Source organism: Odocoileus virginianus, chromosome 29 (assembly GCF_023699985.2).
Source record: "Odocoileus virginianus isolate 20LAN1187 ecotype Illinois chromosome 29, Ovbor_1.2, whole genome shotgun sequence".
In the NCBI taxonomy this organism is placed as follows: Eukaryota; Metazoa; Chordata; class Mammalia; order Artiodactyla; family Cervidae; genus Odocoileus; species Odocoileus virginianus.
In genome coordinates, this window is record NC_069702.1 from 13,000,298 (window position 1) to 13,026,736 (window position 26,439).

Below are 26,439 nucleotides of genomic sequence, written 5' to 3' on the forward strand. Positions count from 1 at the left end.
GAGGTACTAATGTGTTAGGATCTTAATTTCTTCCTCTTGCGTTGTTTCAAAGACAGTCATAGGCTGGCATCAGTAACCCAGTAATTGAGTCTGGCAGTTCGGTGGCCCTGCGGCCTTCTTTCTGATATGTAACTACAAGGGGAAGGGTGTTGTCTGGGTAAATACCAGAATCAGGATGTATTTAGCATAGAGTCAAAAGAAAATAGGAGCGAAGCAAACTTAGTTACAGACATGCAGAGTTAGGAACAAAAAAAAACTGGGAACGTTCAGGCCTGCTCACTGTTCTCTTTATCTTCTTTGCTCTCAGAAAAGGGAAAGAAAAAAAGTCATTCCTTTTTTCCCACACCCTCTGCAAAGGTGTGGAGGCACCCAAGGCCACCCTTTGTGGGTCCTTGTATTGATTTTGTAGGCTGCCATCACAAAGCGTCACACACTGGTATGGAACAACTGAAATGTGTTCACTCAACAATTCTACAGACCGGAAGTTCAGAATCAAGGGATTAACAGAGCTGTGCTCTCTCAAAGGCTCTCAGGAGGCTCCTTCCTTGCCTCTTACAGCTTCTGGCAGTGGCCTACAGCCCTTGACATCCCTTGGCTCGTAGCCACATCGCTCTCATTTCTTCCTCCATCTTCACAAGGCATTTTCCTCTCTGTGTCTTCACACAGTCCTCTTTTAAAGACACCTGTCATCAAATTTAGGACCCGCCCCCTCCCCACTCCAGGTTGACCTCATCTTAACTAGCTCCATCTGCAGAGACCTTGTTTCCAAATAAGGTCACATTGACCCGTACGTGGTGTTAGGACTTCAACGTGTCTTTTTCAATTTATTTATTTTTATTGAAGTATAGTGATTCACCATGTTGTGTTAATGTCCGCGCTACAGCTGAGTGATGCAGTTACAAGAATATATACATTCTTTTCTGTATTCTTTTCCATTGCAATTTATCACAGGATATTGAATATAGTTCCTGCGGTGCTATACAACAGAAATGTGTGGTTTATCCATTCTATATTTAATAATTTGCATCTGCTAATCCTAGCCTCCGAATCCTTCCCTTCCTGACCTCCACCCCTCTTGGCAATCACAGGTCTGTTCTCTATGTCTTGTGAGTCTGTTTCTTTTTCATAAGGAAGTTCATTTGTGTCATATTTTGGATTCCACTTAAGTAATATCATGGACTTCCCTGGTGGCTCAGAAGTAAAGAAACTGCCTACAATGTAGGAGACTCAGGATTGATGCCTGGGTCGGAAAGATCCCCTGGAGAAGGGAATGGCAACCCACTCCAGTATTCTTGCCCAGAGAATCCCATGGACAGAGGAGGCTGGCAGTCTATAGTCCATGGGGTTGCAAAAGTTGGTCATGACTGACTACAACAGCAAAGTAATATCACATGGAATTTGTCTTTCTCTTTCTGACTTACTTCACTCAGTATGATAATCTCTGGGTCCATCCATGTTGCTGCCAATGGGATTATGCCATTCTTTTTATGGCTGAGTAGTATTCCATGGTATAAATGTACCACATCTTCTTTATCCATTCATCTGCCAATGGACATTTAGGCTGTTTCTATAACACATCTTTTTGGAGGACACAGTTCAACCCACAATTTATCCTTCCCCCCTCAAAATATATTAAACATTATAATTTATGATTATATTGGTATGAAGACAAATATAGCATTCAGTGTTAAAAGTTCATTCTTTTCAGCTTATTTGAAAAGACATCTCTGTAGCCCCTAAAAATATTGTGGGGCCTAGGCTGTGTGCTGGGACTAATGCAGAAGTTGGCCAAGGGAGGCCTAGGTGGGCGTTCTCATGGGGGTAGGGGTCCTGCAGACACGTACATGTCCATCCTGCATCCAGGTAGTCCTGAGACGTGTATTACAGAGCATTTGTGAGACTGTGGTCCTTAGTACCTGTTCCTGAGGAGAATGAACATGTTTGCATGATGGCCTTGAATCCCCCTCCACCACCATGCTGCTTAATCAGGCCTTAAGAACATTCAAGTGATCAGGAAACCAGGGTCGTGATTTTCAGCTCATATTCCAGAGACTTCCCTGGTGGTCTAGTGGTTAAGACTTTGCATTTCCACCACAGAGAGGTGCAGGTTTGATCCCTGGTTGGGGAACTAAGATCTCACATGCCATGTGGCCAAAATGTAAAAAAAAAAAAACTCAATTCATAACCCATTTTAATATGACTTTGGCATTTAATGGCTTAAAATGTAGAAAAGCATCTTCTGTCAGCCCTCACCTCCCCATGACACTACCACCTGTATAGTCAGGGCTGTTCCAGCAGCTTAGCTTGTCCCCAGCCCCAAGCATCCCATTTAGACCACTGTCTGGTCATCCTCACTCCTGGGAGGATGCTTCGTCACTTACGGTCCCCTCTTTGTGCTCTTTGACAGAATGGACACCTCCAGCAGTGCTTGGAGACCGTGCGGAAGGAATTCATTGTATTCAACAGAGAGAAGTAAGTCTGCTACCAGGATCCACTGGGCAGAGCCCTTTCAAGGGACAGATGGTCTCCCTGGGGGATCGGGGCCCCTGGATGCCATGAAGCTAGCTGGAAGGGAACCAGCAGGTAGACCCCATTATTCTAATCCTGCCTCTGCTGTCTGGCCCAAGCAAGGCTTCAACTTCACCTCTCTGGGCCTCGGGGGTCTTCATGTGAAATGGGGTGACCACAGCAGGACTGATAGCACACAGGATACTGGCACAGAGGAGCAGGCCAGCAGACGGCTACATGCCCAAGTTCTGGAGCAAAATTGCCTGAGATCAAGTCCTGGGTCTGCTGCTGCCAGAGTGACCTGGGGCAAGTCACTTAACATCACGGAGCCTCATTGTCAGCAATGACAAAGTGGAAATCATGCTCTCACCATGTGGTTGTTGTCAGGTTGATTCTCGGCCTGGCGTGGTAGGAGTAATTCAGGAAAAGGATGACTGTTATGATTGTTGTTGCAATTGTCATTATTTGATGGGGTAACGTGGTGTGGGCTGTGCTAGGATCCCAGCATCGTGGACTGGCAGGAGACAGGATGATGGTAAGCTGGGAGGGGCTGACCTGATCACATGACTGCCCTGATCACATGACTGCCCTCACGGCAGCCAAGGAAGTGGAGGCTCAGGCTTGGTCCCACCGACGTTACCATCTACCAGTGCATGATGACTCAGAGAGAGACCCCGGGGTTCGTGGGCTCACACGGCGGGAGTTGAGGCCCTGCAGGCAGGACTTACAGCACATAGCCCCATTTATCTAGTTACTCACCCAGGCCTCGGGCTTGCAGAGACAATCAGATCCGCTTCCCTCCCTCCAAGAGGGCCAGATGGACAAGTGCCCGGTTGACCCTTTATGCGTTCACCCGTGTTCCACCACTTTCGGCTTCTCGCAGGTGGCAGCCACAGAGGGTCCACACGCTGTGGGAGAAGGCAGCCCAGGCACGGCTTCCACAGCAGGCGCATAGCTCAGTGTGGGTATCAGGGAAGCTCCTGGAGGTGCCATGCCTGGCAGTGTCCTGATGGGCGAGGAGGGCAGAGCGTGGAGCTCCATGAGTGAGGACAATACACAGAGAAGCAAGGTGGCCTGGCAGACATGGGCACCCGCAGCTGGATTAGAAGCTTGAATTCCTGGAGCATGCTAGGGGGTGGGCGGAAGGTGCAGCGGGGTTGAGGGTCCTGGGGAGGGCTGTTTGGGTTGATGGACTGGGCAGGGCCCCATTCCCTGTGGGCACTGGGGGAGGTGAAGGAAGCAGCAGCCTGTCCTTTGTCCTGGGCAGCTGCAGCTCTAGGCTAGTAGACACGCAAACACACACACACACACACACACACCAAGCCAGACAACATCACTCACTCATCAACATCACTCATCACTCAGACAGCCTCACCCACTGATCATGTCCTTGGTCCCAGCAGGATGGGAAGAAACTTGCAGCAGTCAAGGGCTAGGATTATAAGCGGTTTCAGAGCCCATCACATTTTCCTTGTGGTCCTGCCTGCTCTGAGGCTCCTGGTTCCTTCCCCACCATGGACAGTCAGTCCTGGGAACTTCTGCTCAAACCAGCTTGGGCACTTTGGACCACAGTGAGAATGAGCTCCAGGCAGCCTTGCCTAGGGTCCTCCAGTGGTTTAGGCAGGGACTGTAGCATCCTCAGAGAGTGCCTGGGAGGCAAATGGGAGCCTGTGAAAATGCAGAGGGGTGACAGACCTGAGTGGATAGCAGGCACACTGTATGTGGCACTGTGTGTCAGAAGATGCTTCAGTCTGGAATCTGAAGAACTCAAGTTGTTTCCCTTAAAAAGAAAATGAAAATGAGATATCCCTCCTTGCATTGTCAGGTGGCATCTGGCTGTTTTTAGCAGAAACCCAACTATATAGTGGCTTTGACCAATCAGATGTTCTTTCTCACGTGGAAAAGTGAATGTAGTAAGATTACCCGGCTATACTGAGGCCCTATGAGAGTTGCGGTCATGGATTTGAAGTGAGGCTGGCACCGTTAACAGGAGTCGGCAAATACAGATGGAGGGTAGAAGTTGTCTTCCAGATGGGGGTGGTCAGGATGAGTGTATGTGAAAGCGGGAGGCAGGGAAGATGGCCCGACAGGGGAGATGCACGTGGGTTTGACCGAGGTTTCTGTTCTTTCGTCCCTGCGTCTCTGCTCCCCAGTGGCCCTGAGTCTAATAGGCTACCTGTCAGGGCAGGTGTACTGGGAGCAGCATCTTTCCCCCAGCCTCTCCCCATGAGGATGCTGTCCTGTATCTTGCCAACCCCTCAATGTCAAACCGCATCCCTGCTCCATGATGTACCTGGGAAAGGACCCACATTACATCCACCCATAACCACCCTGCTGCAATTTCTCTTCTGCTAAAGGGGAAACAATGGAAACAGTGACAGACTTTATTTTGGGGGGCTCCAAAATCACTGCAGATGGCGACTGCAGCCATGAAATTAAAAGATGCTTGCTCCTTGGAAAAAAAGTTAAGACCAACCTAGACAGCATATTAAAAAACAGAGACATACTTTTGCCAACAAAGGTCCATCTAGTCAAAGCTATGGTTTTTCCAGTAGTCATGTATGGATGTGAGAGTTGGACTATAAAGAAAGCTGAGCGCCAAAGAATTGATGCTTCTGAACTATGGTGTTGGAGAAGACTCTTAAGAGTCCCTTGGACAGCAAAGAGATCCAACCAGTCCATCCTAAAAGAAATCAGTCCTGAATATTCATTGGAAGGACTAATGCTGAAGCTGAAACTCCAATATTTTGGCCACGCAATGCGAAGAACTGAGTCATTTGAAAAGACCCTGATGCTGGGAAAGATTGAAGGTGGGAGGAGAAGGGGAAGACAGAGGGTGAGATGGTTGGATGGCATCACCAACTCAATGGATATGAGTCTAAGTAGACTCTGGGAGTTGGTGATGGACAGAGAAGCCTGGTGTGCTGCAGTCCTTGGGGTCACAAAGACTCGGACACGACTGAACGACTGAACTGAACTGAAATTGCCTGTGAGAAGTCAATTCACGAGGCATGATCTGCCCCAAAGCAAGGACTTCCTTTTTTATGATCAGTTCATTTCTTTCATTGCTGAATTGTTTCTCATCATATAAATAGTGCACACATAGTTTATCCATTTTTTGTGTGTGGACATTTGGGATGTTTGTAGAATTTACCTATTAGGAATTAAGGTGACATAGATATTTTGAACAATCCTCTTTGTAGATGCATTTGTATCACACTTGGGGAATAACATGATTCTGTAGACCTCTAGGAGCATGAGTGAAAGGGGTTTCCAGAAATCTCTTTTATATTAAGGAGATAGGCACTGTGCATCCTGCACTCCTTTCTGCAATCCTGTTTATGAAGCAGCTGTCCTGCTGACACTGGAGAAGCTGGAAAATTAAGTACCTTCTTTCCAACATCCGCCACGTGGCCAGTGGGATGCCGAGAGGGGACACTGAGACACGAGCCAAGCTTCCCTTCGTGCTCCTCTGGGACCTCGCTGCCCCCTCCGTGCCTCCTCCAGCAGATCCTTCTCCTTTCAGTCTCTGCAGGCCTGGCCATCGCCCGAAACACAACTCCTCCTCCGTGTGCGGTCATGACAGACCTTGGCTCCACAGTGTCTTGTGTGTCTGCACAGTTGCTTCAGTCATTTCCGACTCTGCAACCCCATGAGTGTTAGCCCACCAGGCTCCTCTGTCCATGGGATTCTCCAGGCACGAATACTGGAGTGGGTTGCCATGCCCTCCTCCAGGGGATCTTCCCGACCCGGGGATCGAACCCGTGTCTCAGTGTCTCATGCACTGCAGGCGGATTCTTTACCACTGAGCCACAGGGGAGACCCTTGTCTCTGCAGAGGGCACTGCAAAGATGAACTGGAAGGAAGTGCCATGGTCACAGGGGTTCCTATCAGAATCTCCTGCGGTGGGAGTCGTTAGCATTTAGAGTTGCTGCATTTGTTAAACAGGATGAACTATGACCTCCCAAAAGATATGCTGAAGTTCTAGCCACCAGCACCTCAAAATATGACCTTATTTCCAACCCTTGGAAATAGAGTTGTTGCAGATATAATTAGCTCAGATGAGATCGTACTGGAACAGAGGACTCTTAATCTGAAATGCATGCATGCATGTTCAGCCCGTCAGCTGTGTCCAACTCTTTGTGACTCCGTGGACTGCAGCCCGCCAGGCTCTTCTGTCCATGGGATTTCCCAGCCAAGAATACTGGAGTGGGTTGCCATTTCCTTCTCCAGGGGATCTTCCTGACTCAGGGATCGAACCTACGTCTCCTGCATTGCCAGATGGATTCCTTACCACTGAGCCACCAGGGGAGCTCATTAATCCAATATGAGTGGTGTCCTAATAAGAAGATAAGAGACACAGACACATGGGGAAGACGATGTGAATATGGAGGCTGGGATTGGAGTGATGCATCTACAAACCAAGGGATGAGAAGGATGACCCACCGCCACCAGAAGCCAGAGGGGCCCTGGCACAGGTTCTCCATCAACCCCTCCAGAAGGAGCTAACCCAGCTGACATCTTGACTTCAGACTTCTGGCCTCCAGACTGTGAGACAATACATTTCTGTTATAAACTATCCAGGTTAGGGTACCATGTTACAGCCACCCTAGAAAACAAGTACAGCATCCTTCTGAATCCAAAGTAGGGAGAATGGGCCTGTGACTCTATATTTTACATATCTTTCCAGTCACGCCTCAGGGTTTGAGAATTTCTATTGGAGACCCATGCACCTAAACCCTGCATCCTCCAGTTAGTCCTTGGCTGAGTCAGGGGTGTTTGTGCACGCTCACTGGTGTCCAACTCTTTGCCACACCGTAGACTGTAGCCCACCCAGCTCCTCTGTCCATGGAATTTTCCAGGCAAGAATACTGGAGTGGGTTGCCATTTCCTCCTCCAGGGGATCTTCCCAACCCAGAGATCGAACCCGAGTCTCCTGTGTCTCCTGCCGTGGCAGGTGGATTCTTTACCACTGAGCCACCTGAGAAGCCCAAAAGAATCCCATCTAAAACTGTCCCCAAGGACAGAGGGAATGAAAAATGCCCAGCGAACTGACACTGTATATTGAAACTGAAAAGTGAGACAGGCAGGCAGCCCCATAAAGCATGATTATGAAGTTTTTTTGTGGGTAACTTACATACAACTTGGATCAGGCATATGGCAATCTGGAAGCATCCCTAGCTGCACTTCATACTTCCGAGAGACCATCCGCAGTTTTACAGTTAAGCTCAGTTATGGAGGGAAGTGCTTAAATACAGAAACTGCATTCCTAAGTCAAGACCCTATCTGACTCATGATGGGTGGGTGCCAAAAATATGTCAGCCAAGGTCTTTGTCCTTATTTGGAGACTAACAGAGCAAAGATGCTACTTGGACCTAATGATCATTGTGCTGTGGACTAAATCGCTTTAGTCTTGTCCAACTCTGTGGACTGTACGCTTCTCTGTCCCTGGGATTCTGCAGGCAAGAGTACTGGAGGGGCTTTCCATTTCTTCCTCCAGGGAATCATCCCCACCCAGGGATCGAACCTACATCTCTTAGATCTTCTGCATTGGCAGGCAGGTTCTTTACTGCTAGTGCCATCTGGCAAGCTAAACAATATCTATGATCATTAAACAATATCTATTCATTACAAAGGGGTTGTTCAGGTGGTGCAGTGGTAAAGAATCTGCCTGCCAATGCAGGAGATGCCCGAGACGAGGGTTTGATCCCTGGGTAGGGAAGATGATCCCCTGGAGGCGGAAATGGCAACCCATTCCAGTATTCTTGCCTGAAAAATTCTACAGACAGAGGAGCCAGGCGGACTACAGTCCATGGGGTCACGAATAGTCGGACACAACTGAGCACACCTACACACATTCATTAAAAAACCACTGACAGCAGAGAAGAGGTTTACTGCACAGCACAGTCTTAGGCAGTGTAGTGGGAGGACAGGAGGACTGAATGGGCCCAAGATGATGCCAGTGATGCACACACATGACAGACCCTCCAGTCCTCTTCCTCCTTTGCCTTGAATCATTCATCTGCCACTTTGAGCCCTCATCTGTTAAAGGATGCCGCTGAAGACGCAAACACCCTCCACAGCTTACTGCCTCTTGGATGGGCCAGGTGTGCTTGCTCAACTAGCAGAAGCTCTTGGGCAGAGCAAAGGTTCCCCCACATCATGGGACTACTGTCCTAGGCATGAAGGGGACACGAGCTGGGCACCCAATGTATCAGCTCTCAAGGGAGATTCTCATTGGTCCTTTGACAGATGCGTCATAACCCTGCATCATAACCCAGGTACCAACCTGGGGACACAGAAGTGGATGTAGCAGAACCCATGACCTCAGGATGCTTGAAGCCTGAAGGGGACAGGCTGAGATACAGACTTGCTTGGACCACTGTGCAAACGTGGAAGAGATGCCCTAGGTCTGACTTCTCTGGACCTCACTTTCTAAACAGAGAACAAACTTAAAATTAGCACTGCCTGATTTTCTGGAAACACAGTTATTAATGGATCATGGTCTCAGCTGGCAAAAGGCCACTGAGCGAGGTGGAGCATCTGGTTCCAGGGACTGGTCCAGGCTTCCAAGGACCCAGGCAGCTGAGCTTCCATTAGTTTGAGAAATGCACCATGGGGCTTGTCCTCCAATTTTAGCCAAAGATCAGAGCAGGGGTGATTTTTCCAAAAGTGCTTTTCAATAGCAGTTGACAAAGCTTTGCAGTATAAGAAGCCCCTGATGAGAAAGGAATTTTCTATCTGCTTCATCTTGTTAAGAACTTAAACATCTAAAGTCATACTCAAGCTACCTTTGGAGCCCTTGAAAATGTTACATTTTAATAATCAAATACTGCACATGCTATATTTAGTAATACTACTAACAGTGACTGTATGTGATTTTATGGTTTTTAGATCATGTTTCCTTAATCCAGGGCTTCTCAACCTCAGCTCTGTTGAATTTGATGACTCCTGACATCATTTCTTCGATGTGGGGACAGTTCTATATCTTGTAAGATATTTAGCAGAATCTGTGACCTTTTACTCATTAGATAGCCATAGCACCTCCATAGCTACGACACCAAAAATGGCCCCAAACTTTACCTGGGAGGCAAATTGCCCCTGTTGAGAACCGTTACTCAAATCCTTACCCATCACATTTTCCTAAAGGCACTTCTCCTTCTCCTCCTCCTCCTTCTTCCTCCTGACCTCTTGCAGCTCTTAATTGTAACATGAAGGACCTGAAATTTAATCTTCCGTCCACTGGATTCTGGCTCTTTCTGCTACATATGCTTTCATCCAGCTGTCCAGCAGATGCTTATTCTGCATCCCCATTGGTTGGGGTACCAGGGATAGAGTGGGAGCCAGGTCCCTGTTCTCATGGGGCTCACTTTCTGGTAGAACAAGCTCTGTGAGATGAAGGAAGGGGTTACTTGCTACAGTGGTGTCTTTGAGGTTCTTCTCTCCAGTGTGTCCTGTATGGCCCTGACTTGAAGGGAGCTGATGTTATTAGGCTTCATTTTTATAGGACACTCACTGTATGATGTTTAGTCTATACATCCATCCTGTGAGCCGGCTACTTTTATTCCTCATTTCGCAGCTGGAGAAGGGCAGGCACAGAGCGGGTGGAGGGCACATGGCCAAGAGACAGCAGGCAGGGAGGGGAGTACAAGGAGGCAGTCTGGCTCCAGAGCCCAAAGTGTAATGAAAGTGTTAGTCACTCAGTCATGTCCTACTGTTTGTGACCCCATGGACTAGCCCACCAGGCTCCTCTGTCCATGGAATTCTCCAGGCGAGAATCCTGGAGTGGGTAGCCATTGCCTTCTCCAGGGGATCTTCCCAACCGTGGAATCAAACCCAGGTCTCCTGCATTCCAGGCATATTCTTTACCATCTCACCAACCAAGGAAGCCCAAGCAATAGATCAAAATGCAAACGGGCCCGTCACTGTGCACGGTCAGACAAGGAGTGGCCACGAGCAGTGTAGACGCCATCTGTTGGTGAGCCTGGGCATTGCAGGTCCAAGATGGTACACAGTCACCCGGTCCTTTCCGACTCTTTGCGTCCCCATGGATTTGCAGCACGCCAGGCTTCCCTGTCTTTCACTATCTCCTGTAGTTTGTTCAAACTCATGTCCTTTGAGTCAATGATGCTATCCAACCATCTCATCCTCTGTCTAGTCCTTCTCCTGCCTTCAATCTTTCCCAGATCAGAGTCTTTTCCTGTGAGTTGACTCTTCGCATCAGGTGGCCCAGATGATACAAATTAATGTGAATCATGGTGTATTCAAAGTTTGCTGACTTCATCTGCCCATGTGGCCTCCTTGGAGGTTCCGAGCAGGTAGATAGGGACCCTCCATTGTGGCCTGGAGCCTCTGGGAGCTGGTGGCAAGGAGGTATGAGGACAGCTCATCTCAGGCTTGGGAATGGAGTGGACATTGCAGGTCCTGGCCCTGCTGCTCTCGGTGGCCAGCCTGGTGGGGTTCCAGATCCTCTCAGCCTCAGGCCCCATAAGTATGTCATCAAAGGCTGGGCTGCGTATCAGTGACTCCTTGACTTGACCAAGGTCTGTGTCACTGACAGAAAACTTTGACATCCTTCTCAGCTCTTCAAAAACCCACAGGGAAGGAGGGACAGAGTTATAGCCACTTCTTCCAGATTCTTATACAAAATGGGGAAACCTTTCCACAGCACCTTCCTTCTAACTTCCGTGCTATGACGAGGCCGACTCTGAGAATCCAGCCTCTGAAATCAAGGCCAGTGCATTGACATTCTCTGCAGTTTGAGATTACAAATGTGGTGCAAACTTCGATTTTACAGGAGCAGGTGAAAGGGAAGAGCGGCTGACAGTTGAGAGCACCTGCTGTGTGTCCAGCCTCAGGGTGGGGACGGGGACCCGCAGCCACTTTCTCACCCAGTTCTCGTCGCAGGTCTATCCGTAGGTGTCTCCCCACCTGTTTCACAGTCAGGGAAACTGATAAAAGCATAACTGCAGTGATGTGTCTGAGGGAGAGTGGAGAAAGGGACCAGGCGACTGAGTTAGTGAAGGCTAGGCTTTCTGGGAATCCAGAAATGGGAAGCAAAGCAATGCCTTTCCAAAGGACAAGAAAATGGAGAGGGAAAATCAACTCCGTGGCCTGGAACCACGGGAGGAATTTCAGCCCCCGAGCAAAGTGACCGGAGGGAAACTCTAGTTCCATGAAAACTCAAAATCAAGAAATCACACAGGAATCAGGGCCCTCTGTCCTTTTCGCTGGGGTCTCAGTCAAAGGAAATTGCAGCTGGATAAAAAAGGGTAACTGATTCTGACATATCCATCTCAGCCACAGAAAATAAAACGCAGCAAGTTTTCAGTCAGCCAGAGGAGACACAGACCCTGACAAATTGCCTCAACTGTATACAACCCTGTATCATGTTGCTCTAAAGCACATATGGTCATTGGTCTGCTCAGATTTAACTCATTTAAAGGCCCATCTTTATTTTTCCTTCAATCAGTTTTCTCTAGTCAAAAAGAGGTACCCTAATTTTTATATGAATATTTATAAGCCTTAATAAATCCTATATGAAATAAGGCTATGTGTAAATTTGAAAGCTATAAATAGGATCCAGTGATCTGTTTTAGAGTAAATGTTGTTGTTGGAAGTGGTGGTCTAATTTTCTCCCTGGAATGGAGATCTCATTGCTAGCCAGTTAAGTGAAATAAGGTTACCATTTTTTTAAATATTAAAAGCCCGTTACATGCCATGCACTGTGCTTGATGCTTTATACACATTTACGTTTTATCTAAAATAAATCCTCACCACGACCTTGATTTGTAAGTATTGACATCTACAGAGGACTTCCTGGTGGCTCAGTGGTAAAGAATCTGCCTACAATGCAGGAGACACATGAGACGCAGGTTCGATCCCTGGGTCAGGAAGATCCTCTGAAGGAGGACATGGCAACCCACTCCAGTATTCTTGCCTGGAGAATCCCATGGACAGAAGAGCCTAGTGGGCTACAGTTCATGGGGTCACAAAGAGTCAGACACAACTGAAGTGACTTAGCACACACACATGACATCTACAGAGAAGGAGTCATTTGCCCGACTTTATCTGGAAGGCTGGGAGTAGGTGTTAAATGAGGAGGTGTTGAGTAAGAATGAACTCAACGAATCTCAGTCCCTATCACTCAGAAACCTGGGGCTGCCATCCCTTCTGTTTCCCCCAGAGCTCATCTGTTTGAGAAAGGGGTCCATATATATATATATGAGAGAGGATGCTTAATAAGATAATCCCCTCCTTTCTGCTATATCACACCCAAGGTGCAGCTGACTCCATCCTCAGACTTCTTCAAATAGGTTTGCTTGAGGCAATAGCAGATAAAATAGAATTTTAATGCTTCTGGCCAAAGGCTGTTATTGAATTTGCAAGATAAGTGTTGCATACAAGGTGATCTTCCCAATAAGTGATGAGGTTTGAAAGTAGAACAGCCAGTTATACTGAGCTTTTACTTAAGGAAGAGACATCTCATGGGGAGCTAAAAATGATGTTGTATCGGTCAGAGTGGCAGAGGAGACACTCTCCAAGGATAATTTCTCTACAAAGGACCCTTTACAAAGGTGTGGCTATACGGGCGTCACAGAGGCTTGTGCAGGAAGTGAACTGTGGCTTCGGGGAAGGCAAGGTGTTCCCACTGGGAGGTTGAAGAGATGAGAGGGAGGCCATCCAGAAGGCTCCCCCGATTGGAGCAGTGACCTTCCAAGGTTCCCAGCAGCCCCAGGGGCCAGCACAGGAAGAGGACTGGGGACTTGATGCCCAGACTTAATGCCCTTGCTCCTTCTCATTTCTGCCAGGGCTCCCGAGGGGTCAAGCCCTGGAAGCCCAAAGAGCTTGGGAGCTTTTGATTCAATTCCTAGTCGGACACGACTGAAGCGACTTAGCAGCAGCAGCAGCAGCTACAAGTCAGACCCCCAGGCTGGAGAGCAGGTGGAGAGTGGTATGGGGTGAACCTGGGGGACAGTGGAAGGTGGTTAGTTCAGGGGGCTCTTAAGAATTGGAGGTATATCCCTAGAAAGAGAAAGATTAGAATCATCTGAATAATTCCAGAAAGTGCACCAAAGGCCGAGGGGGAGGAGCTATCATGCCACAGATTTCTCAGTTGCAATTCTAAGTGAAGGAAAAGTTTCTAAGGATGTGAGCAGTTCCCAAGTGAAGTGGACTATCTGGGGAGGAGGGCAGTGGGGTCTGGGTTAAGACGGGCTGGCTCCATGCAAGAGATGCTAGAGAAGGGATTCTTGCAGTGTGCAAACAATTAGACCAGGTGACTGTTTGATTCTCTTCAATATCCACCTTCTATCCCCCAAAAGACAGCTGTTTTTGAAGTTGGTGCATGCCCTTCCAGAACTTTCCAGTAACTTTGACTCTTTGGTTTTTATTAACCGTAGACAGGCACTGTACGTTACAGCTAAGAGCACAGCCTCTGGAATCAGACTGCCTGATTTTGAATCCTGATCTGTGTTTGCTCTGTGACCTTGGACCTCACACTAGTGCCATAGTTTCCTCATTTGTAAAGTGGTGAAAGTGAAAATTGCTCAGTTGTGTCCAACTCTTCCCGACCCCGTGACCTGTAGCTTGCAGGCTCCTCTGTCTGTGGAATTCTCCAGGCCAGAATACTGGAGTGGGGGTAGCTGTTCCCTTCTCCAGGGGATCTTCCCAACCCAGGGATCAAACCCGGGTCTCCCACATTACAGGCAGACTCTTTACTGTCTGAGCCAGCAGGGAACGGTGTGTTAAAACCTACCCCATGTGAAAGACGGTCGTATGGACCAGTGAGTGAACAGATGTTAAGCCCTTAACACCCTCCCTACATGATCAGTCAGCACTGCCCAAATGTTTGCTGGTAATACTTATTATACACAAAATTACCAGGCCAATATAGTACTGTATCAATTAAGTGCCATATCAGACATCATTTTGCCTTAATTTTTAAACCAACACTTACATACACACACAAAATAGCCACCTGTCTCAACTCCCTTGGCCACAAGAGATAAAGCTCCAATCTGACTCATGCAAACTGTCATCCACAAGGTCTGTGAGCTCGCCAGTTCTCCCAGTGGTCATGAATTCTTGTCCATCGAGGATACCCTGTTACTCCAATCGGTTGGGACTGGCTTCCTATCCCCCTCAGTGTGTTGAGACGGAGCCTGCCAACCTGTGCACACAGGCGGCTGATGAGCAGCAGAAACCTGGCTGGGCGTCTATTCCTGCATCCACCTGCCCAGCTTTCCAGCACACACTGTCTGGGCACCTGCCCCCGGCCAGCTGATGCAAGGTCACAGATGGCATGCTCTGGCCCTTTCCCAGAGGAGGGGAGACCAGCAACCAGGCTGGAGACCCGGTTCCAGGCACGAGTTCCATGCCCAACCTTTCCTGGTTTGCAGACCCCTCTGGATCCCGCTGTGACTTGTGTGACTGGATTTCAGCCACTCTATGTGTACCCCATTCCAGTACTGTGCACTTTTCTGTGTCTCCCTCCTTAACCCCCCAGAATGGAACCATCTGTGGGGGCCTCTTTGCTGGGAGACATTCATCAGAACTACCACAGGAAGTTAACCTTGACTTACTGATCCTCAGTTTCTCCATCTGTAAAATGGGAGTATCCCCACACTGCAGTCAATAACAGAGAAAGGTGGCATAGTGGTAAAGAATCTGCCTGCCAATGCAGGAGGCAAAAAAAATGCAGATTCAATCCCCAGGTTGGGAAAATCCTTTGGAGGATGAAATGGCAACCCACTCCAGGATTCTTGCCTGGTGAATTCCATGGACAGAAAAGCGTGGTGGGCTACAGTCCATGGGATTGCAAAGAATCAGACACGACTGAGTATGCACGCATCACACATCCACACTGCAATCATCATCATAAAAATCCCTGCCCTTTATAAAGTGCCTGTTACAGGCAGGTAGATACTATGCATTTGTTCATCTTCTTTAAAATGGTGGTATTGCGGCTGTGTTACAGGTAAGGAACGAGAGGCTTCAGGAAGTTGGGTGAGTTCCCCCAGGTCCCTCAGCCACTCACAGCAAAGCTGGGATCCTGATTGGATTCTATATGATTCCAAAGACTGCATTCTCCCACCACGCCACACGGCCACTCCAAGATGCTACACAGTTCTGGACACATATAGCCAGTGAAGTGACATGAACAGGTGTGGCAGTACTCGAAGTGTTTTCCTTTTTGAAGCGCCCAGCACAAAGGAGAGCTGCTCACTCTGAACCAGGAAGCCAGGCCGCACCTAGGATTTGAGGCTGTAGATCAATGTTGGTATTAATCTGACTGCATCCTCGGGGTGTGAAAGAGCTTGGTCTGAAATTAGTTTAATTGCTAACCATTTTCTTTTCGTCCTATGTAGTGCTTTGCCTTTGAAAAATGCCTCCAGCCCATATTATGATGAATTTTAATGTGTCCTGTTCTTGTTAATCGAGGGTCTCCATCACAGAGCACTTCCTTCTGACAATTAATGCTTGAGTTCGGGACGTTGAGCGTATTCACATTCATCACTCAGAATTCTGGTCACAAAACTGACAATTAATTTGATAAAGTTGGCTGAGAAAATTAAGTGTTCCTGCCATTGCAGAGATAACTAGCCAATTTGCATCAGTAGACTCAGGCTACGTCTACTAAGATATGGAAAATCCTTCTTCATTTCCTCCTGAAATACAGATAACTGGGCTCTGGGCTAGTCACGGAAGTGAGCGCTTGGGGCCAACCATATGGTTTTACATCATTGTCTTGGTTCCTGGGTTTCTGTTTGAGCAAACTGAGCCTTTCTAATTTCTTCAGAGCATGGCAAAATCATTCCACGCTCTCCCCTCCCAGATCCAGATTGAAAGGCACGAGATTCAGTGGAAAGAGCAGGAGCCTTGGAGACAGGCAGACCTGGGTTTGAATCCAGTCTCCCAAAGTCATGTGACTAGTAAGTGGCAGACTGGGGGACAGAATGAGATAGGCTGGCTCTAAGCCCAGGCCCTGGATGCCAGGCCATACTGCCTCCTCCGGCAGAGACTTCATCACAGTGAACACTCACTGTTTGCTGTCTGTTCTACTCCCAAGCCTCAACGGTGAGCCTGGCACATAGAGCCTGGCACACACATAGCTGGTGGAAAGAATGAGTGGAAGGATATGGGAGTAATGATTGATCAGATGAATGGAAATATGGGAGTAGATGGATGAATGAATAGACAGAAGGGTGGTGGATGGATAGATGGCTGGATGGATAGTAGATGAACAGGTGATAGATGGGAGGTAGCTGTGCGGGTGGATGGATAAATAGGGGGTCTCTGGGGAAATCAATGGATGGGGTGGATAGTGAATTGATGGACAGGTGAGTCAGTAGATAGATGATGAGCAGATGGGTGGATGAAGGGATGTATTGATGAATGAATGGATAATGAATGGATGAGGTAGACAGATTTCTATATAGGAGGTGCATGGATGGGTAGGTGAATAAGTAAGTGGATGGGAGGACAGTTAGGTGAGTAGGAGTGGACACTAGGGGTGGGGTGGGACAGATAGTTGGACATATGGATGGATGATGGATGGATGGATGGGTGGAGTAGAACATATGGTTAGGTGAAGAGAAAGTGGATGGGTAGATGGATGGTAAATTATTGGCAGCTGGGTGGGGCTGTAGATTCAGAGGGAAGAAGGCAGGCTTTAGAGCCTCCCAGAACTAGATCAGAATCCAGTTCTGTAGGCCTGTAGGGGGATGGTGGGTGTCTAGAGAGGGTCCGTCCTTCTTGGTTCTGTCTCCTCATCTCACACTGAGCCTGGTGGTAAGTTGCAAGCGGCATGACTCACATCTCATTTACTTGCTGTTTGAGACCCCCAGCTCTTGGGTCATATTGTTCCACATACGACCCTCCATAGAAGTGGGGAGACTTGAAAGAGCCAGTTCTCTTTAAAATAGCTCTGTCCAAGAGGAGGAGCTGAAGTGGCTGAAACTACACAGCTCCAGAAAAGACTCTGATCCATCCTGGAATTTTTTTTTTTTACTTTCTGTGCCTTGCTGCACTGATGTCCTTTCATTTCAAATTTCTTCCCTCCCTCCAGCTACCCACATTCCACACCAATCCTTAAAGCCCAGCTCAAAAGCTGCCTCCGGCAAGAAGCCTTCCTTGATCTGCACAATACTTCAGACTCCATCTCTCCCTTCCTGCGGCTCCCTCTTCCATATGCCTCATTCTTTATTATGCAGCTTTTGAAGCTTTATTTTGCATTATAATCAGAGAGTACACAAGTCTAGAGATAGTAATGCTATCTATGCTATGTTTGGGCATTTGAAAGAAAATCTTAATTGCATTCATCTTTATCTTGCAATATACCTAGAGAATTATGCAACATCACAGATGTGAACCAAACAGTGATGTCCTACTTTGTAAGTAGAACAATTTCCTTTTCACTTCCATAGGTTTCTTAGTCATTTGAGTTTTCCCTATTTCTGATCTGATTTTCTCTCCAGAGATGCCTGAGAGAGTCTCTCTGAATGAATGGGAGGGAATAAGAAAACAGGAGCAAGATTCTCAGGCAATCCCAGCCTTGCAGAAGAAATCCAACCACCCCTTCCCTCCCAATAGACTCTCCCCTCCCTGCCCACTTTGTCCTTTAGATCCCAGCTCTGTCCCCTTGGTCCTGACCCCTCCTCCACTAGGGTGATGTGTTTTATCCTGCCTTTCCCAGTTGTCCCACCTGGAGGGTGCAAGCCTCAGAGGCAGATGGACTGCACACCTGGTCCTCGTTCCTGAAAGAAGACAAAGGACAGGAGGCGTTAGCCACCAAATTCCCTCTCTTATAAACCACTGTGTGGCTGCTGGTATTTCCACACTGGCTGAAGAACTTGCTCAAATACTAGTATGTTTCCAAACACTAGGTGTCCCCACTACACACACACACACACACACACACACACACACAGAGCATCCACATCATATACACACACACACACACACACACACAGCATCCACATCATACACACACACACACACAGCATCCACATCATACACACACACACACACACACACACACAGCATCCACATCATACACACCCACACACACACACCATCCCCATAATGCATATACACACACACCCAGGATCCCCATAATACACATACACACACACACACACACAGAGCATCCCTACCACACACACACACACACACACACACACACACACACATACACAGCATCCACATCATACACACCACACACACACACAGTATCCCCACCATACACACACACACACACACACACACACAAACTGTGATCCCTCTGAGGCTGTGTGTGTGTTCATCTGAGAGTCATCCACAGTGCTCTGCATGTGAGAAGCACACACAGAAGTTTGTTGGGTGAAGCAACTCTTTTGTTTAAATCAAGCAGTAGGCCTGCACTCCGTCAGACAGAACATACTAATGTAAAAGTTACGTTCCAGCTGAAACCCGTGTCTTTCAGAACAAAGTAGAACTCTAGTAATGTGATTATTTCCAGCTCTGTGCTAGATATTTCGTGTCCATCCTCTCTGATTCCCTTTAGCCTCCTGCCAAGTAAGTGATATAGCCCAGTGATAGATCAGGAAACTGAGGCTCAGAAGAGAGACGGCTTGACCCCTTGACTCGAGTGGCTGGTGTTGAGATCCAGGGTTTGAGCTGAGCTCTTCCCTGGTCTAGACTTCTCTTTGCCTCCCTAAATGTCTCAGCTTCATGTTTTGGCCTAACCATCTACACGCCATGACAGCTGTGGTTTAGGGCATGATCCTGAACTTGATGAGATCAGAAAGGGAAGGATGTTGACCTCCTCAATCACATGGAAGGCAGCCAGGTGGCCAGCTGTTAGGAACTGCAGTGTTCACATCCCTGCTCCCTCGAGGTAAATTGGTGCAGCCACTATTTTTAAGGAGGAGCCTTAAAAACTAAAAATAGAGTTGCCATATGATCTAGCAATCCCACTACTGGGTACATATCCAGAGAAAACCCAGCACCCCAGTGTTCATAGCAGCACTATTTACAATAGCCAAGATACAAAAGCAACCTAAATGTCTATCAACAGATGAATGGATAAAGAAAATGTAGTGTGTATATATATATACATATATATACACATACAATGGAATATTGCTCAACCATAAAAAAGAATGAAAATGCCATTTGCAGCAATATGGATGGACCTAGGGATTATCATGCTAAGGGAAGTAAGTTAAACAGAGAAAGACAAATATCATATGATATCACTTATATGCAAAATCTAAAATATGATACAGATGAATTTATTTACAAAATGGAAACAGACTCACATAGAAAATAAACTTATGGTTACCAAAGGGGGAAGGAAGGGAGGAGGGATAAATTAGGAGTCTGGGATTAGCAGATGTAAACTACTGTACATAAAATAGATAAATGACAAGGGCAGCTATATTCAATGTCCTGTGATAAGCCACAATGGAAAAGAATATGAAAAAGAACATATAAATAGACAAGTAGAGATATATAACTGAGTCACTTTGCTGTACACCAGAAACTAACATGATGCAAATCAATTATACTTCAAGAAAAAAAATTTTTTTAGAGAATTAAACGCCCTCAACACTGTTTGTCATGGAGTATTTTGTAAGTCTGGGTGCTTATCTGTTCAGGTATTTCTTTGTGAGATAAATTCAGTTCAGTCGCTTAGTCATGTCTCACTCTTTGAGACCCCATGGACTGCAGCACGTCAGGCTTCCCTGTCCATCACCAGCTCCCAGAGCTTGCTCAAACTCATGTCCATCAAATTGGTGATGCCATCCAACCATCTCATCCTGTCTTCTCCTTCTCCTCCTGCCCTCAATCTTTTCCAGCACCAGGGTCTTTTCTAGTGAGTCAGTTCTTCCCATCAGGTGACAAAGTATTGGAGTTTCAGCTTCAGCATCAGTCCTTCCAATGAATATTCAGGACTGATTTTCTTTACAATTGACTGGTTGGATCTCCTTGCTGTCCAAGAGACTCTCAAGAGTCTTCTCCAACACCACAGTTCAAAAGCATCAATTCTTTGGTGTTCAGCTTTCTTTTTAGTCCAACTCTCCCATCCATACATGACTACTGGAAAAACCATAACCTTGACTAGACAGACCTTTGTTGGCAAAGTAATGTCTCTGCTTTTTAGGATGCTGTCTATGTTGATCATAGCTTTCCTTCCAAGGAGCAAGTGTCTTTTAACTTCATGCCTGTAGTTACCACCTGCAGTCATTTTGGAGCCCCCCAAAACAAAGCCGCTCACTGTTTCCATTGTTTCTCCATCTATTTGCCATGAAGTGATGGGACCAGATGCCATGATCTTAGTTTTCTGAATGTTGAGTTTTAAGCCAACTTTTCACTCTCCTCACTCCCTTTCATCAAGAGGCTCTTTAGTTCTTCTTCACTTTCTGCCATAAGAGTGGTGTCATCTGCATATCTGAGGTTATTGATATTTCTCTGGGCAATCTTGATTCCAGCTTGTGCTTCATCCAGCCTGGCATTTCACAGTATGTACTCTGCATAGAAGCTAAATAATCAGGGTGACAATATACAGCCTTGACGTACTCCTCTACCAATTTGGAACCAGTCTGTTGTTCCATGCCCAGTTCTAACTGTTGCTTCTTGACCTGCATACAGATTTCACAGGAGGCAGGTCAGGTGGTCTGGTATTTCCATCTCTTTTAAGAATTTTCCACAGTTTGTGGTGATCCACACAGTCAAAGTCTTTGGCATAGTCAATAAAGCAGAAGTAGATGTTTTTCTGGAACTCTTACTTTTCCTGTGATCCAACAGATGTTGGCAATTTGATATGCAGCTCCTCTGCCTTTTCTAAATCCAGTTTGAACATCTAGAAGTTCATGGTTCAAGTACTGTTGAAGCCTGGCTTGGAGAATTTTGAGCATTATTTTGCTAGCGTGTGAGATGAGTACAATCGTGTGGTAGTTTGAACAACCTTTGGCATTGTCTTTCTTTGGGATTGGAATGAAAACTGACCTTTTCCAGTCCTGTGGCCACTGTTGAGTTTTCCAAATTTGCTGGCATGTTGAGTGCAGCACTTTCACAGCATCATCTTAGGATTTGGAGTAGCTCAACTGGAATTCCATCACCTCCACTAGCTTTGTTTGTAGTGATGCTTCCTAAGGCCCACTTGACTTTGCACTCCAGGATGTCTGGCTCTGGGTGAGTGATCACACCATCATGGTTATCTGGACCATGAAGATCTTTTTTGTGTAGTTCTTCTGTGTATTCTTACCACTTATTCATATCTTCCACTTCTGTTAGCTCCATACCATATCTGTCCTTTGTTATGCCTATCTTTGCATGAAATATTCCCTTAGTATCTCTTACTGTGATGAAGAGATCTCAGGTCTTTCCCATTCTATTGGTTTCCTCTATTTCTTTGCATTGATCACTGAGGAAGGCTTTCTTATCTCTCCTTACTGTTCTTTGGAACTCTTCATTGAAATGGGTGTATCTTTCCTTTTCTCCTTTGCCTTTAGCTTCTGTTCTTTTCTCAGCCATTTGTAAGGTCTCCTCAGACAACCATTTTGCCTTTTTGCTTTTCTTTTTCTTGGAGATGGTCTTGATCACTGCCTCCTGTACAGTGTCATGAACCTCTGTCAATAGTTCTTCAGACCCTCTGTCTATCAGATCTAATCTGATAATCTGATAATCTATCTTTTGTATCTGTTTGTCACTTCTACTATATAATTGTAAAGGATTTGATTTAGGTCATACTTGAATAGTCTGGTGGTTTTCCCTACTTTCTTCAATTTAAGTCTGAATTTGGCAATAGGGAGTTCATGATCCAAGCCATAGTCAGCTCCCTGTCTTGTTTTTGCTGACTGTATAGAGCTGCTTCATCTTTGGCTGCAAAGAATATAATCAATCTGATTTCGGTATTGACCACCTGGTGATGTCCATGTGTAGAGCCTTCTTTTGTGTTGTTGGAAGAGAGTGTTTGCCATGAACAGTGCGTTCTCTTGGAAAAACTCTGTTAGCCTTTGTCTTGCTTCGTTTTGTACTCCAAGGCCAAATTTGCCTGTTACTCCAGGTGTCTCTTGACTTCCTACTTTTACATTCCAGTCCCCTATAATTATCTTTGTGAGATAATTTGATCAATATCCATCTCCCCGTCAGGTGGTAAACTTGATGAGGACAGAGACACTGACTGTTTTGCTGGCAGGACTTCCTCTGCTCCTGGGCATGATGGCTGGTCCACCAGTGGGCATTCACTACTTATATATGCATGAATGATGTGTGGGGCTCACCTACTGTGTGAACTTGGAAATTATATACATGATCTCCTGTGGATTTCACAAGGAGCCACGAGGTAGGAATTATTATTTCCATTTTACAGATAAAGAAACCGAGGCTTTGGGGGTTGAGTAGCTCATCAGAGCCACCTGAGGTGGGTGTGGACCCAGCCTGCGGGCTCCCAGACACAGCATTCTGCTCCTGCACGTCTCCTTGGTCTCCCTGGTTCCCCTCTGTCCCTGGACATCCCCCTTCCGCATCGCTAACTGGGTCTGTGCTGTGCTTGTTTGCAGGCTGAGGAAGCAGCAGGGGCAGGGTGGCCAGCTCTCGGACACGGACGGCCGAGCCGGGAGCCAGGCCCCGGGCAAGCTCCAGGACGGGTGTAACAACAACATTCTGGCCCATGCCTGTTCTCGTGGCTGCAGCAGCTAAGCCACCACCTGCGGCTTCCAGCGGGACTGCTCACACCTCTGCCCTGCCCACCGAAAGCCCCTCTCTGTGCCGCGATGGTCCCCGTCTCACCCCAGATAACATCAGATGCAGAAAGCCCTGGGCTCAGAGCGGGGGAGCCTGGGTTCTGGTCCCAGCTGCCCAGCTCATTCCCGGCACATCTGTGGACAAGCCTTGCCCTTTCTCGCCTCAGTTTTCCACATCTGTCAAAGGGGTTACACAGCTCTATGCCCCACCTCTGATTACAAAGTTATCGGAAGAATCCAATTGGGTAGTGGACATGCAAAACCTTTGACATTTATGACATTATTTATACAGGCGAAATAGAACCGCAATATTTGGAGTGCACTCCCATCTCCTAAAGCAACTAGACATTCACAACTTTGCAATTCGGTCTACCCTGGGTCTTCAGAGCATACTTCTGAAAACGCAGCCCTTAATCATCTGATGCATTTTCCCTGCCTATGGAAACACGATCCCCCAATCCTGGAGCAAAACCGGAAGTGTCCTCTTTTGCCTCCTCTGCCAGGCCAGTCTTTCTGACGTTCTAAGTTGGCCTGCCACTGTCCCCACCTTTAATTGCAGCAGGTCTCCACTCCCACCCCATCCCCAGTGCTGGGATGGCAGGAAGATGCCCATTCAGATGGTCAAGTCAATGACCATTGGTCACCCCTAAAGAATGTCAGCAGAGTTCCTCCCAAAACCCAGTCCCAGGGCAGAACTCTGAGTCTCTGTCTCCATGCAAGTTTCCTTTCCTGGAAGGGGTGACATCATCTCATCAGCACAGTCTTAAAGAGGGTCTGCAATTGCCATCAAGGAGGCTGCTCCACACTGATAAACTAAGAAGCCCAGTTGGTTAGAAAGTTTACGGTAGGAGGATGGTGGGCTCATGCTAAGAGCAAACTACTTGATGATCTGTTCAGGGAGCACTTTGTTTTTGAATTGGGAGATGCTTTTAGCAACCAGGAATAAAGCTTAGACTTGGAATCAGGACTGTGATCAGAATCCAGCCCTGCTGTTTACTAACCGGAAGACCTCAGGCAATCATATAATCACTTCAGTGTCAGTTTTCTTGTTTTAAAATAGGGTTTAAAAAAACTAACCCCTGGGGTTGTTAAAAGGTTAATTAAGATCCTGTGTGTGACATACCCAAACTACTTTGTAGCTTTTTGGTCAAGGTTATAATCAATATAATTTCAAGAAACTTTCCTGTTTCACTCATTGGGCAGGTCAGTTTTCTGTAGAAACAAGCCTGGTTGTTTTCGATTATTTGAACTCATCTTTCTGGAGTCTCTGATATTTGTGCATTCCTGTGAAAATTTCAGCTTTGTTTTTATTTTTCATCCAACCTTCACTATTTACATCATAAATCTCTTAGATTTCTTAAGAGACATTTTCATATATCATTGGTTTATGTTTTTATTTGAAAAAAGGAAAGACATGATCATTGTTTTCCTCCTTCAAACCCAGGCTGTTTCTAGATGGTATTGTCCACATGTCCACTTTTTTGTACACCTTTCATTCTTTGCTCCCTGTGGGAACCATCCTGTCCCCTGCAGGAAATAACGGGGCTGCTTCTCTCTTCCTGTGACTGTGGCTACACTGAGGGTGTCTCACTGGACTGAGTTCATGAATTAGGGGCAGGAGCTGGAAGTAGCCCGAGACACTGGATTTCCTGGCTCTGTTCAAGTCAGCCTTGTTCCTTGTTCAGAATAAACTATTTCTTGGAGATTTCCTTCTTACAACTTTGTTCTTATTCATGGTTGGGTGAGATGGGCAATGTCCCCTAAGAGTCAAATTCAGTGAGGAATGTAAGAAACTGGGGGCAGCGACATAGGGAGTATATCAAGTCAGTGACGTGTTTCCTTTGCCCACAGAATAAAACCAAGCTTGACAATTTAAGGCTCAGTCCAACCTGATCACAATTCACATTATCATCATCACCACCATCATCATCATCATCATCATCATCATTATCATCACCATCATCACCACCACACCACCATCATCACCAGCACTATCATCATCACCGTGATCATCCCCATCGCCATCCTCATCATCATCATCAGCAGCAGCAGCATCATTACCATCATCGTTATCATCACCGTCATTATCATTACATCATCATCATCATTACCATCACCATCATCACCGCCACTATCAGCACCACCATCACCATCATCATCACTGTCATCATCTCATTGTTATTTCACACACGCAAAGATACAACCTATTTAATAGAGGAAAATACAGAAAATTCTCCACCTAAAGAGAAACACTCTTAAAGTTTCCTCAAATTACCACTCAAATGCCGCTCAGTCGTGTCCGACTCTTTGTGACCCCGTGGACTGTAGCCTCCCAGGCTCCTCTGTCCATGGGATTCTCCAGGCAAGAATACTGGAGTGGGTTACCATTTCCTTCTCCAGGGGATCTTCCCAACCCAGGGATCGAGCCCGGGTCTCCCGCATTGCAGGCAGACGCTTTGACCTCTGAGCCACCAGGACGGCCTTGACAGCACACACATGGGTGCAGATGAGCAGTATCTGCTCTACCGTTAGATTCCTAAACTTGCCGCCTCCCTGCTTTTGCCGACTTGCCTGTGCTACCTGGGACCCTTTTCAGCCCCCATCTCGACATTGGCATCTCAAAATACGTGACTTTCATGGGCCAACTCCACCCCCTCCGTGATGCCTCCTGGGTCTCATGGCAGCCCTGACCCAAGTCAGATATCATCTTCCCCACACACCGCCTCACACATTTTCTGTGACTTTCTTACAGCTCTGATCTTGCCAACTGCATGACAGGGTTACCTTCAACCATGACTCACCCTCTTTTTCACCAGACTCCTAAGAGAGGTCAGGCTCTCGTGCCTACCTCCTCACACTTCCCATGTGCAGTCCTGAAAGCACCTGTTTCACAGGAGGCAATCATTTATTGGGGCTCCCCAGATGGCTCAGTGGTAAAGAATCCACCTGCAAATGTAGGTAGAGCTGGGTTTGATCCTTGGGTCAGGAAGATTCCCTGGGGAAGGAAATGGCAACCCACTCCAGTATTCTTACCTGGAGAATCCCATGGACAGAGGAGCCTGGTGGGCTACAGTCCATGGGGTCGCAAAAGGGGAGGACACAAGTTAGTGACTAACCAACAACAGCTAATAAATTGGGGATGGATGAGATAAAAGCAAGTCCAACACAAACTCTCCAAGTGGGTGAAGCTTGCTTTTGG

General features: G+C 47.0%; 1 protein-coding gene across 2 annotated transcripts in view; it reads left to right on the forward strand.

Annotated features, from left to right (window-relative positions):
* STK32B (serine/threonine kinase 32B) overlaps window positions 1-24,945 on the forward strand; it is a 369,384-nt gene extending 344,439 nt beyond the window's left edge. For both annotated transcript variants that reach the window (XM_020882644.2, XM_070458128.1), the window contains 2 exons: window positions 2,408-2,472; window positions 23,058-24,945. In XM_020882644.2, coding sequence (XP_020738303.2) covers window positions 2,408-2,472; window positions 23,058-23,196 — 204 coding nt within the window. In that variant the 3' untranslated portion in view covers window positions 23,197-24,945. The remainder of the gene's footprint in view (window positions 1-2,407; window positions 2,473-23,057) is intronic.
* Window positions 24,946-26,439: the final 1,494 nt, after the last annotated feature.